This window comes from Sturnira hondurensis, unplaced genomic scaffold (genome assembly GCF_014824575.4).
Source record: "Sturnira hondurensis isolate 20B ecotype Veracruz unplaced genomic scaffold, ASM1482457v3 Scaffold0000880, whole genome shotgun sequence".
In the NCBI taxonomy this organism is placed as follows: domain Eukaryota; kingdom Metazoa; phylum Chordata; class Mammalia; order Chiroptera; family Phyllostomidae; genus Sturnira; species Sturnira hondurensis.
The window spans coordinates 8,254,305-8,266,777 of record NW_028073511.1 but is presented as its reverse complement, the minus strand read 5'-3'; the positions used below and the strand labels follow the sequence as shown (position 1 = coordinate 8,266,777).

General features: G+C 37.0%; 1 protein-coding gene across 3 annotated transcripts in view; it reads right to left on the bottom strand.

Annotated features, from left to right (window-relative positions):
- Window positions 1-12,473, bottom strand: part of MMUT (methylmalonyl-CoA mutase) — a 37,231-nt gene that overhangs the window by 24,513 nt on the left and 245 nt on the right. For 2 of the 3 annotated variants that reach the window (XM_037054513.1, XM_037054523.1), the window contains exons 2-5: window positions 8,811-9,235; window positions 7,452-7,819; window positions 4,043-4,200; window positions 88-259 (exon numbers count right to left, since the gene is read on the bottom strand). In XM_037054513.1, the coding sequence (XP_036910408.1) occupies window positions 88-259; window positions 4,043-4,200; window positions 7,452-7,819; window positions 8,811-9,195 (1,083 nt within the window). In that variant the 5' untranslated portion in view covers window positions 9,196-9,235. Of the gene's footprint in view, window positions 1-87; window positions 260-4,042; window positions 4,201-7,451; window positions 7,820-8,810; window positions 9,236-12,473 lie in introns of those variants that run through there. The other variant, XR_005067649.1, reaches the window with a different exon arrangement.

Here is a 12,473-nt window from a genome sequence, read left to right as displayed (position 1 = left end):
TTTTAGTGTATTTCCTGACTATGTCATGTTGCTTACAAGAAAATATATAGCTTTGTTAAAATTGTACACTTTAAATTATATACATACCTGCTCAGTAAGAGACCATCCTGATGTCTGACAATGTGCTCTTAGAAGAAGGGATTTAGAGTTTTGGGGCTGAAAGAGCTTCTCTATTAAGTGAGCCCAGAGTCTTCTCCCAGCTCTCATTTTTGCTATTTCCATATAGAAGTTCATCCCAATTCCCCAGAAAAAAGATAACCTAGAATAGTAATGTTAAGTCCAGAATTTGGTTGTAATTAACAATATAAAATGAAAAATAAAACTGATTGTGTCACACACTAATGTCAGATTTTAATTTTAAACAACTTATTTAAATTGAAATCAAGCATATATACTTCAGTAAATTTAAACCTAATGTATAAAAGAACAGTTTTAAGCATAATAGGAGAAATAACTGTGATTATTTGCTTCAGGTAAGAATTAATTTACTCTGCCCTGGCTGCTGTGGCTCAGTGGATTGAGCTCCAATCTACAAACCAAAAGGTTCCTGGTTCACTTCCCAGTCAGGGTACATGCCGGGGTTGTGGGCCAAATTCCCCAGTTGGGGGCATACAAGAGGTAACCAATCAATGCATCTCTCGAACATTGATGTTTCTCCACTCTCTTTCTCCCTCCCTTCCACTCTCTCTAAAAATAAATAAATAAAATCTTTTTTTAAACAAGAATTAATTTACTTTATAATTCCTTTTTTTCTTTTTTGGAAAAAGGGCCCTCTTTTATTCTTAAAGAATTTTCTTTCTTTTTATTTTTTTAATGTTTTTTAAAAGAATACCCAAAGGTAGGGGGCACCTACAAAGAAAATAAAACCACAAATTTGCCTCAAATAGCAATTAAATTAAGTTGTTTGTTTGTTTGTTTGTTTGTTTTTTAAAGAATAGCTGTGTATTTGCCAAGGCACATATTTTTCCATCATTCCCAATCCACTGCTCCCTTTTACCTTATATCCTATACACTTTAGGTTACTTGCCCAAGTCTAAAGGCACAAAGGTTGTGCATCCCTATCTAAAACAAGGTTAGCCTTAAGTAAAGAAATTAAAACCTAGTAAAAATTCTTGATATATACTTAGAAGTTCTTAAAACAGCAGTTCTCAAATATTTTGGTCTCAGGCTCCTTTTCATTCTTAAAAATTACTAAAGAAAACCTTTTTATTTGGTTATCTCATTATTTTATACATTAATTCACTTAAAATAAATGTACACACTTCTGGCCAAGATGGAGGCGTAGGTGGAAACACTGTGCCTTCTCGCACAACTAAGTTTAAAAACAACAAAGTTTTAGTACTAAAAACGCAACCAAAACGCAGAAAATTAAACTCTACGGAAGCCCGACAACAAACCGTTCAGCCACACTAGAAAGAGGGGCAGAGCCAGGGGCAGAGCCAGCAGCAGAGTGGGGTTGGAGGGAAAGATCCATCCTCCAGACCGACCCAGGCACACAGGCCACCGTTGGTGAATCCCAGGTGTGGGGTAGCAACAGGCAGACCCAGTGAGGGAGCAAGGCAGCAGGCTGACCATAGCCACACATTCGAGTGCAGATAAACCAGGTGAAGAAGCGAGCAGTGAGACAGACCGCACAGGCCACACTGGCAGGAAGCAGCAGAGGGGACCGCCAGAGCCCCTCTTTGACTCCACCCCCACATACACCATCACAACCCAGTGACCGAGTTGCCCACCCTGGTGAACACCTAGGGCTCTGCCCCTCATAGTAACAGGCACAAACGGACCAAAACATTATGGCTCAAGAACTTAAAGCCCCAGAGCCAATAACTCTAAGTGACCAAGAAATAGCCAACCTATCAGATGCACAGTTCAAAACACTGGTGATCAGGATGCTCACAGAACTGGTTGATTTTAGTCACAAATTAAAGGAACAAATGAAGGCTACACTAAGTGAAATGAAGGGAAATGCACAGGAAACCAATAGTGATGGAATGGAAACTGGGAATAAAATCAATGGAGTGGACCAGGAGGAAGAAAAAAGAATGAAGAAACAAGAATTCCAAAGAAATGAGGAAAGGCTTAGGAAGCTCCAGGACATCTTTAAACGTTCCAGTATCCGAATTAGAGGGGAACCAGAAGGGGAAGAAGAACAGCAACAAGTGGAAAACTTATGTGAACAAATAATAAAGAACTTCCCCAGTCTAGCAAAGGAAAGAGACTTCCAGGAAATCCAGGAAGCTCAGAGAGTCCCAAAGAAGCTGGACCCAAGAAGGAACACACCAAGAGATAAGGGGACAGTTACCTACAAAGGAGTTCCCATCAGGCTGTCAGCGGATTTCTCAAAAGAGACCTTACAGGCAAGAAGGAGCTGGAAAGAAGTATTCCAAGTCATGATATCCAAAGACCTACCGCCAATATTGCTCTATACAGCAAACCTTTCATTTAGAATTGAAGGACAGATAAAGTGCTTCTCAGATAAGATCAAATTCAAGGAGTTTATCATCACCAAGCCCTTATTATATGAAATGTTAAAGAGACTTATCTAAGAAAAAGAAGATGAAAAATATGAACAGTGAAAGGACAGCAAACTCACAGTTATTAACAACCACACCTAAAACAAAAGCAAACCAAGAGGACAGCTAGATCAGGAGTGGAACAATAGAAAAGAAGATCACATGGAGGGTTAGCAACAGGGGAGTGGGAGGAGGAGAAGGGGGGAGAAGGTACAGAGAATAAGGAGCATAGATGGTAGGTCGAAAATAGATAGAGGAGAGGGCAAGAATAGTATGGGAAATGTAGAATCTAAAGAACTTCAGACACATGGACATAAACTAAAGGGGAGGAATGGTGGAGGAGGGGGTGTGCAGGGTGGAGGGGAATGAAGGGGGGAACTGTAGGACAGGACAGTTCCCTGAATAGGACAACTGTAATGGCATAATCAATAAAATATATTTTAAAAAAGAAATAAATGTACAATATGTTAACATAAGTAACATTTTTATAAAAAATAATACTTTTCTAAAACAAAAACATAATAAGGGAGGTAGGCTAGGATGGGAGTAAAAGAGAGAAAATTGTACTTGAAAAATAATTATATAAAAAAATTTAAAAAAACATTATAATAAGTGTAACTCTTTTACAATCTTGCAAACCTCTTTAAAGTGTGGCTTAAGGAAGGTACCCAGAGCCACATATCTGCTTCTACATTCAATGTTACCTCATATATCATATGGTCTCTGAAAAAATCACTGCACACTCGTGAGAGAATGAAAGTGAACATGGCAAAGTCTTAATATAATTATGAAAACCGTTTTGACGTTTAAGACCCAGAAAAGGGTCTTAGTGACTTCAGGAGTCCTTGGCCTACACGTTTGAGAACTGCCGTCATGATAAGTACACAACAATCCCTGGGACAAGGAACATTCACTAGTCTGTAAGCTCTCTGGGGACAGAAATCACGTTCTCACATGCTTTATTCCTAGTGCTTGGCCCAGAGCAAAGCTTAGCAAATTACAGCTCATCAGATTGATTTTGACCTCCAAATAAAAATACTTCGTAAATCTCGTTTCAAGTTTTTTCACACAACTTTATTAACAAGCTGTTTGAAATGAAAATACTTTTAATAGCACTGTGCATTCCAAAACATTTTTAAGTGCAACACATGAAAAAGTAAAATTTAACAGGTGACTTCTATATTTTAAAACAAAAAAATTTAAAAAACAAAAGCAAATCTCTTAAACATTATGTTTACATTTTAATATTATTTGTCAAAATGTGCCAGTTATTTGTGTTCTCTATCAGTAGACAAGACTCCTTTTATTTACCAAGAAGTACAGTCAAATTTAATTCTAATTTTTAATTATAAACATTAAATTAAATAAGTATGGGGTTATTCCCTCATTAACTCTTACATAAACTAATAGAACCTACTACAGCACTAACATATACAAATTCATTTTATTAGTATATTTGCTGTACATTCATAATATGGTCCTATGCATTTTCTTAATGTTCAGGCAATCTCCGATTTTAATTTACTCACCTTGGGGCAAATTCATCAATTGTCAGGCCAGCCTGGAGTCCTGTTCTACAGTACTCCAATCCATCTGCTATAGTATAGGCCAGTTCCAGAATGGCATCAGCTCCTGCTTCCTGCATATGGTATCCACTAATTGAAATTGAATTAAATTTTGGCATGTGCTATATAAAAAAAAACACAACGGTAAATAAAAATATAAAAAGGTTCTATTAGACCTATTTTATAAAAAGCAACATTATTTTAAAATAATGTAGGATGATGCTCAACTGGCTGGGCGTCATCCTACAAAGCAAAAAGTTGCAGGTTCGATTCCCAGTCAGGGCACATGCCTGGGTTGCAGGCCAGTTCCCAGCAGGGGACTCACAAGAGGCAACCATACACTGATATATCGCTCCCTCTCTCCTTCCCTTTCCCTCTAAAGATAAATAAATAAAATCTTCAAAAAAAAAAGAACATGGGCTCTGCAATCAGAGTGCTCAGATTCTAGCTGTCACTTGACCAGCCATGAGACTGACTGCAGGCAAGTTTCCCAACCTTTGTTCCTGGATTTCCTAAAGTATAAAATACAGATAATAATTATACCTTCTTCATGGAGTTGTTGTACACGTAAACACAATGATTCATCTAAACCACCTAGTATTATGTCAGTACACAGCAAGCACTCAAAAAAAAATCTGTTGTTCTAGCACATAGTATGGATTAGCTATATTTTACTTTGCAAATATTTTATGTATTAACTAACCAAAAACGTTTTCAACTTTTTTGTTCCATCACAAAAATAAGGAGATCAAAGTACATGGACTTGAGATACTACTTGAGTATATGTGAAGTTGACAAATAAGCAACGACACAGGTGCTTCTCTGCCAAGAGGAGTTGAGTATTACATTCTTACATCTCGTTAAGAATGATAAAAATACGGGAATATTAAAATATTATTCAGCCGTAAAAAGGAAAGCTATTCTGACACATGCTACAACATGATCCACCTTGAGGACATCATCCTAAGTGAAATAACCCAGTCATAAAAAGATAAGTACTATTATTATTCCATTAATATGAGGTTCTTCAAGCTTTCAAATTCATAGAGATAGAAAGTAGAACTGTGGCTGTGGGAGAAGGTGGGGAAGGAGGGGAGAATGAGAAGCTGTTATTTAACAGGTACAGACTTTCAATTCTGCAACATTGAGTTCTACAGATAAATGGTGGCGATGGTTGCACAACAATGTACTTAATGCCACTGACTATACACTTAAAAAGAGTAAGATGGCAAATTTTATGTATGTTTGCCACAACTAAAAAGTGAGTTTGCAGTTTACAAAGCACTTTAATATAACACTACTTGATCAATATCTGAAACTGGCACTTATCACTTATATGAAGAACTATATAAAGCGATCTTGAACCTGTAGATGACTTCAGGATCTTTTACAAAGTGAAATGTCCAAGTATGTGACAGCAAAGACTGCTACATTCCCCACTCTCCCATAACACCTAAGCCGTAAATCCAGTGTGCCAATGCACGAGGACTACATTTCCAATTTTCTCTCACTACTGGCTGTGTCCATTGAGATATACAAGTAGAAGTTTGGTTTCTTCCTTCTGGAACCACCTTTTATCAAAGGTCCCTCTTTTCACATAAAAACACATGGCCCACCTACTTCCTTAACCATGAGCTGGCACACTAACAATAGAGGAAAAGCCAGAAGAAGGGAGACTGGGACCCTGATGATTCTGGTGGTTCCTGATAGCCCACCTCACAACTTCTTTTACAGGAAAGAGAACTGCCTCCCATTTACTTTAAGCTCTGCTATTTGTGTACTGTGTTTGTCATATGCTGCTAAACGCCATCCTCCTGGCCATACATTCTTAAAATTGAAAAGAGTTGTTGTAGACTGCTCTGCCTGGTTTTAGGAATTGTATCTCAACCCCTTGTGGCTAAGAGTGAGGGACAACCTTTGGAATGCAAGCCACAGGAGACAAAGCTTATCTCTGGTAGCAAATGCTGCCTCAGTTTCCTCTCCCTGCCCCCAAAGCTTGGTCGGAAGTCAATGATGGGTAAGACTCACAGAGGAGGAGCAACCTAAGCCAGACTTAATCACTTGGGAGGCCATCATGGAAGGACTTGGGGGGGGGCTGCAACAAAGAGCGAGCAATAAACCCTTGACCCCAGCTATGTCCTCTGGGAGAAGCACTTCCTGACTCTAATCCACTTAAGCCTGAAAAACTGATGGGGAGGGGTGCAGCTCCTTGTCTTGCTAGAGTGGATCTGAGGAAATGTGGCACAAGAAAGAATTCCTAAAATATCCTGTGAAACCTGCTCTGATAAGAGTGTTTTCATTCATACGTTAAGGGTTTGAGCAGAAAACCCTAAAACTCTGTTCTTGACAGACTCTGACTCATACTAAGCCCTCATATTTCTTTGAAATGTTATCTACTATTTGATCCTTGCCAGCCTGTATTCCTCTCTATTACAACCCAATAAAAGCCCCTAGAGGAGTGAGCTCAAAGCCTTTTTCCCTGAGAAACTGGCCACTGCTCACAGCCTTTCTCCTCTGGGAAAATGGCCACTTCTCCTCCCAAGCAGATCACATCACATCTCAGTCATGTTTACTGTCACCCGTGGCGGCTGGGGGGGACTTTTGAGAAAAGTCGCCCCCACAAAGAGTGACAGAAATGTACATTTCTATTCAATACATTTCATATGGGCAGATGGAATCTATGAAAAAAATAAAACTGCAAAGTGTAAAAGCTAAATATCAAAAGAGGAGAGTATGCAATACTTGCAAGAGTTCTGAAAGAATAGTAATTATAAGAGATGAGAAAGATAAAGGCTTAATGGTGGAGGAGAGATTTGCCCTTTGCTGTATGTACCTGTCAGGTACATACCTGTACCCTTCTTTTCCCACCATTCTGATTGGGAAAGATGAACCTAATTTGGCGTGAAATATTAGGAACCTCATGTGGTTACAGATTTAAGTGATATCTTATAACCCAATTTTTAAAAGAAAGAAACTTATATTTTGGTCCCTATCAGTCTGACACCAGTATCTACTCACAACCAAATCTGAGCTCTAGAGGAAAATGAAGAAGTGTAAATTATGAGCCCTCTGCAATTATAACAATTATCAGAGTAAAAACTTTAACAATAATGAAAATACACTAAATGTCTAGTATCTGGATTCCTATAGGTACTGACAGACCATGTAATTAATACATTGAAAACAAAAACAAAAAACAAAACCCTAACAACACACATACACAAAAACAAAATGAAACAACCCACACCTGACTTACTACTACAACTATTACTCAGACTCGGTTACCAAATTCAAACTAGGTTATGGTATTTTATGGTAAAAACTCCTCCAGTTAAAGAACTACTGCAAAGCGTATAATAGCCACAAAGGATACCTTTGCTGTATACTGGAAGATGTCAGCAATAATTTTCATGGATGGTTCTGGAGGAAAAATATAAGTATTTCTGACCATAAACTCCTTTAGTATATCATTTTGGATTGTACCAGTAAGTTTCTCTTTAGGTACACCTTGCTCTTCTCCAGTTACTATAAAATTTGCAAGGACTGGAATAACTGCTCCATTCATGGTCATGGAAACTGACATTTTTTCTAAAGGAATTCCATCGAAAAGAATGTTGGTATCTTCCACAGTGTCAATTGCAACTCCAGCCATTCCAACATCACCACGAACTCGAGGGTTGTCTGAATCATAGCCACGATGTGTTGCCAGATCAAAGGCAACTGATAATCCCTGTTGACCGGCTAAACATATAGACAAAAGTAATGTAGGGTTAGAGTGTGGCATATAAAATAAACTGATTTGCCTATCACTACTGCTGATTAATCTCATCATAGTATACTTGTATACCATTTTTATACTCCTAAATGACAAAAAAAATTAAATAGCTATTTTATTTACTAGGATAGTCAGCTGTTTCCCATGTGCTAAAATGTACAAATTAAAGTTTCAGGCCTCACTATAAGAATGAAAGAAACAAAAGACCTCACTTATCCCATGTCCATCTGAGGATTTTTTTAAACAATTTTTGATGGAAATAGTTTTAAGATTCATGTAAAGATCTGACTGTTTATATAAAGTTAACAATATTTAGTATTGGTGTGCTCACTTATTTTTGCTCTTTTATTTACTACGGTTATTATAGGATGTCTTGGCTATTCAAATTTTCTGGGAAAATTATGTGAAAAACTAAAATATTCTACACTAAATACAAGTTCAGTCCTCCATAGCCAATATAAACATCCTCAAGTCTATCATACAAACAGTATGATTTTATTGTAGATCAGAAAGATATAGTCAATATGATTTTCAGAGAATTAATGCTGCATACTACTGAATAGGTTTGCACCACATTATTAATTGTTTATTGCTTTCCTTGAGATCATTTAAACCATTTTCTCCTCCAACTCCTATCCTAAAATAATATTTATTGAAAGGTTTTCAAAGGCAAAGCCAATGTCTCTTGTCTTCTTACACCTTCACTTCACCAAATTACCTTTACACAATGTGCATACAACTGTTGTTTGCTTTCAAAAATTTAGGATTTTGTTCTGGCTCACCTATCTTTGGACCAGGGAAGTTGAAAACCACTCATTTTTTCAGAGTTATATTCTAAACTACAAAATTATAAAGTGACTTATCTCCATAAAGATTAACCAGCCTCCCCTCAAAAAAAAACAAGATTAGAAAGTATGTGTTTGATCATAAATATTATATCTCACATTAAAATCTCACCCTTAATATTATCCTTATAGAACTTATTGCTCTCTTCAACAGTACTAAAGCCAGCATACTGGCGGATGGTCCAGGGCCGAAAAGTGTACATGGTGGGATATGGTCCACGTGTGAATGGCTTCATTCCTGGAAGCTCTTCCTGTAAGTCCTTGGTGTCCCTGCTGGAATATAAGGGCTTTACAGAGATCCCTTCTGGGGTGCGCCATATTAGGTCTTCTGGATTTTTGCCTTTCAGCTGCTTTTTAGCCAGGGCAGCCCATTCTGGGTGAAGTGGTTGTTGCTGGTGCAGAAGTCGCTGACATAAAACCCTGGAGCCTGATGACTCTTTTAGTTGCTTCAGGTGATGAGGTGGAAGCAAAAAGAGCCGAGTCTTAACCCTCAACATGATAGAGCATGGAAAACACCCAACAGAGACAAAAACTGACCTAGGAAAAAAGCACAGTATGCATTTATTTACAAGAAAGGCAAAATAGGAGCATTTGGTGAGAAAAGAAAAGGAAGAGGGTATATCAGTATCATTTCATCTCTTCTCCTTTTCTGCTTCCTGTACCTGATATTTAAAATTTTAGTCCCTCTTCTCTAGAACTATAACTGTTCTAGTCCTCTTCCTCAATAGCCTCTAAGATGGTTTTGCTGACCAATCTGAGGCCCCTTTAAGCCATTCTATATGCTAACACCAATGCAAACCTGATGTCACACTTCTCTTAAGCTTTTTCAAAGGTTCTGCATCATATAGATGATACAGCATATAGCCTCTTAATTGATTTTTTTTCCATTCTGCAAGTTGTCATGTAACATTTTATGGCAGGCACTGTGTTGGCTGCTGGATAAAAACATGATAAGCAAATCAAACAGGCAGGTAAAGAGCCCTCCATGACCTGCTTACCTCTCAGAGACTCATCATTCTCTATACTTTTTGTGTTCAATAAATACTGGATTACCTGCAGTCCCCTTCATATCCCAAAGTTCTTTCTTTGACTTGCTCTTGCTCTTCCACCTGCCTACAATGTTCTTCTTTGGCTAATTCTGCTAAGGCTTCATCTCAAATATGCAGGGTTTTCTATGTGTCCCGCACTACTCAAAGAACTTTATACATAGAGTAGCAATTTTAATTTTCACAACACCAAGAGATAGGTACTAATGTTATCCCATTTACAGACAAGGAAACTGAGACCAGAAAAACTTACCATTTGAACCTGGGCAGACCCATTTCAAAGTCCCTGAATTCAAGTCACAGCCTCTCTTTGAACCCACAAGCTTGGCTAAATGGCCTCTCAGTAATCTAAAGAACTCTGTGTCCCTATTTATACATCTATCATCTGCCATATGACAATGTATTAGAACACTATTTTTATGGTTATATAAAATACATTTATTTATGTATATTTGATATTCATATAAAATACATATATACAATCATATATACATCTCTATATACAGGAGTGGGCAATATTAGGCTTACAGTGATGAGTACAAAAACAGTTTATTCTTGTACTATTATTTATTAGTTATTGTATTATTTTCCATACAAACACCTGTAAATGTACTTTCTCCCATTCTTGTATATATGTGTATATATGTCTGCTCTGCTAGTCTATACACTGCTCTGACAATTAGGTCTATATATATTCCTTATAACTAGCACCAGTATTACACGAGGTGTCTAAGTCTCACTAAGTCAAGTTTTATCATTTTACATATGTAGAAATTAAAGTTAAGAGAAATAAATAAAATAGCTTGATCATGCTGTACAGCAAAACAGTATACTGCTCACCTGAATTACTATTTGTTAGAACTTAGCATTTTAAAAGATTTTGAGATGTAAATTTTATTAATACATTCATCATGCCACATTGTTTTATAGTGGATAAGTTAAGAAGTAATATGAACTTAAATTTCTATTTTCTGTACCATTTCTTACCTATTGATTTATTAAAACTTAAAAGAAAATAAGAATTATCAACTTTTGTTAGGGGCTTGTGAAACAAAAGACATAAACCACTGGTTGGATTATTAACTGCTTTAACTACTTTGGAAAACAAGTTGCCAATATGTACAAGAAGTGTCAGAAATGATTATGCCATTCCACTGAGGAACATCACTCCTGGGAAAGTTACTACATGAAATACATGTTCCCTATAGTTTTACTTGTAATAAAACTTAGAAACATCATAAAGCAGGATGCATAAGTAAATTATAGCATAGCTATTAAAATGTATTTTTTAAATTGGCAAAACTAATCTTTAATATTAGAAGTCAGGAGAATAGTTACTTATAGTGGCCAGGCAGAAAGGGAGCAAGAGAGGAGCTTCTGGGGTGGTCATGATCTGAATGCTGATCATTACAGATGCCCTCAGTTTCTGGAAATTAGTCATACTGTACAATTACTGTATGTGCACTTACATGTAAGTATATTATACATAAGTCAAAATTTTAAATATGGTACACAGTTCCTTTAAAAACGAGAGGGTCTAAAAATATTAAGTGAGAGAATCAGGATAAAAAATTGTAAATACCACATGTTAACTGGATAAAAAATGCATCCAATAAAGTCTAATGGAAATACAATAAGAATAATTCCCACCATTTTTAAAAGTTATTATGCTTTTTATTCAGTTAAATACACGGGGTCCATGTCATCTATCTTCTTGCAAGCCATATACTGTATGTTCTAGCTTCAAAGGCAAACAAGAAAAATAATTAAGTTATAACTGAACCACTAGGGTAGTAAAGACATAAAAGGTAACTTGAGAACTGTCTGAAACTAGATTGTAGACAGGAAATATCACACTTATTTCACACAAAATATTCATGGGTCTTTCCTAAACCTGGACAAATGACTGGGAAAAGCCCTACCTAAGTGACCCCCTGAAAATCACACAGGAAATAGCTACAGGCTGGAAACAGACATGGTTTTTTTAGATAAGAACAGAACTATTGCTGACAGTAACAGAAAGTTTCTCAATAGATCCATCAAGAGAGACTTCAAACATTCAAACAAGCAACAAGTTATTTACTTTTACATGTAAACAAGTATTTACTTTTACATGTAAAAGTAAATAACTTTCAAGTGCTGGCTGTTTTCATGTAGGTCCACATTAATACCCCAAGAACTATCCACATCTGATGGTCAGCCAATTTGGGTTGGAGATAACATACAACGTACAACAATAGCATGCAAATTAAACTAAATGTTAGAATAAATAAATAGTAAACATATTGAGAGAAAATCGTCAAGTGATCTGAAACTTTACACACATACACCATCCACGGTTCCGACTTCTGAGAGAGACTGCTCTCTTTCTAAACAGAACTGAGAACAAGCTAGTAACTGAACAATTTTATGTCAATTTAGACCTGTCTTTCTTATTCCACCTCTCACCATTACCTCCACCTGTATATGGAAAGCCACTCTGAGTGTCACCACCTCTTACAAAAACAAAAACAAAAACACCTCATAGTAACAAGTGGAACCAAGGCACCCTTCTGGAATCGGAGGAGAAGTGATCTCCGCCCAGAAGAACCTCAAGGTGCTTTGGTGGCCAGGAAAAATGGCGACATGGACCCCACGCGTTAAAAACACCGTTCATGAAAGTGAGAGGTCAGTGGAGAATCTAAACCTAAAGATAAAGGCAAACAAGAGAGGGATCCCATCGCAGCAGG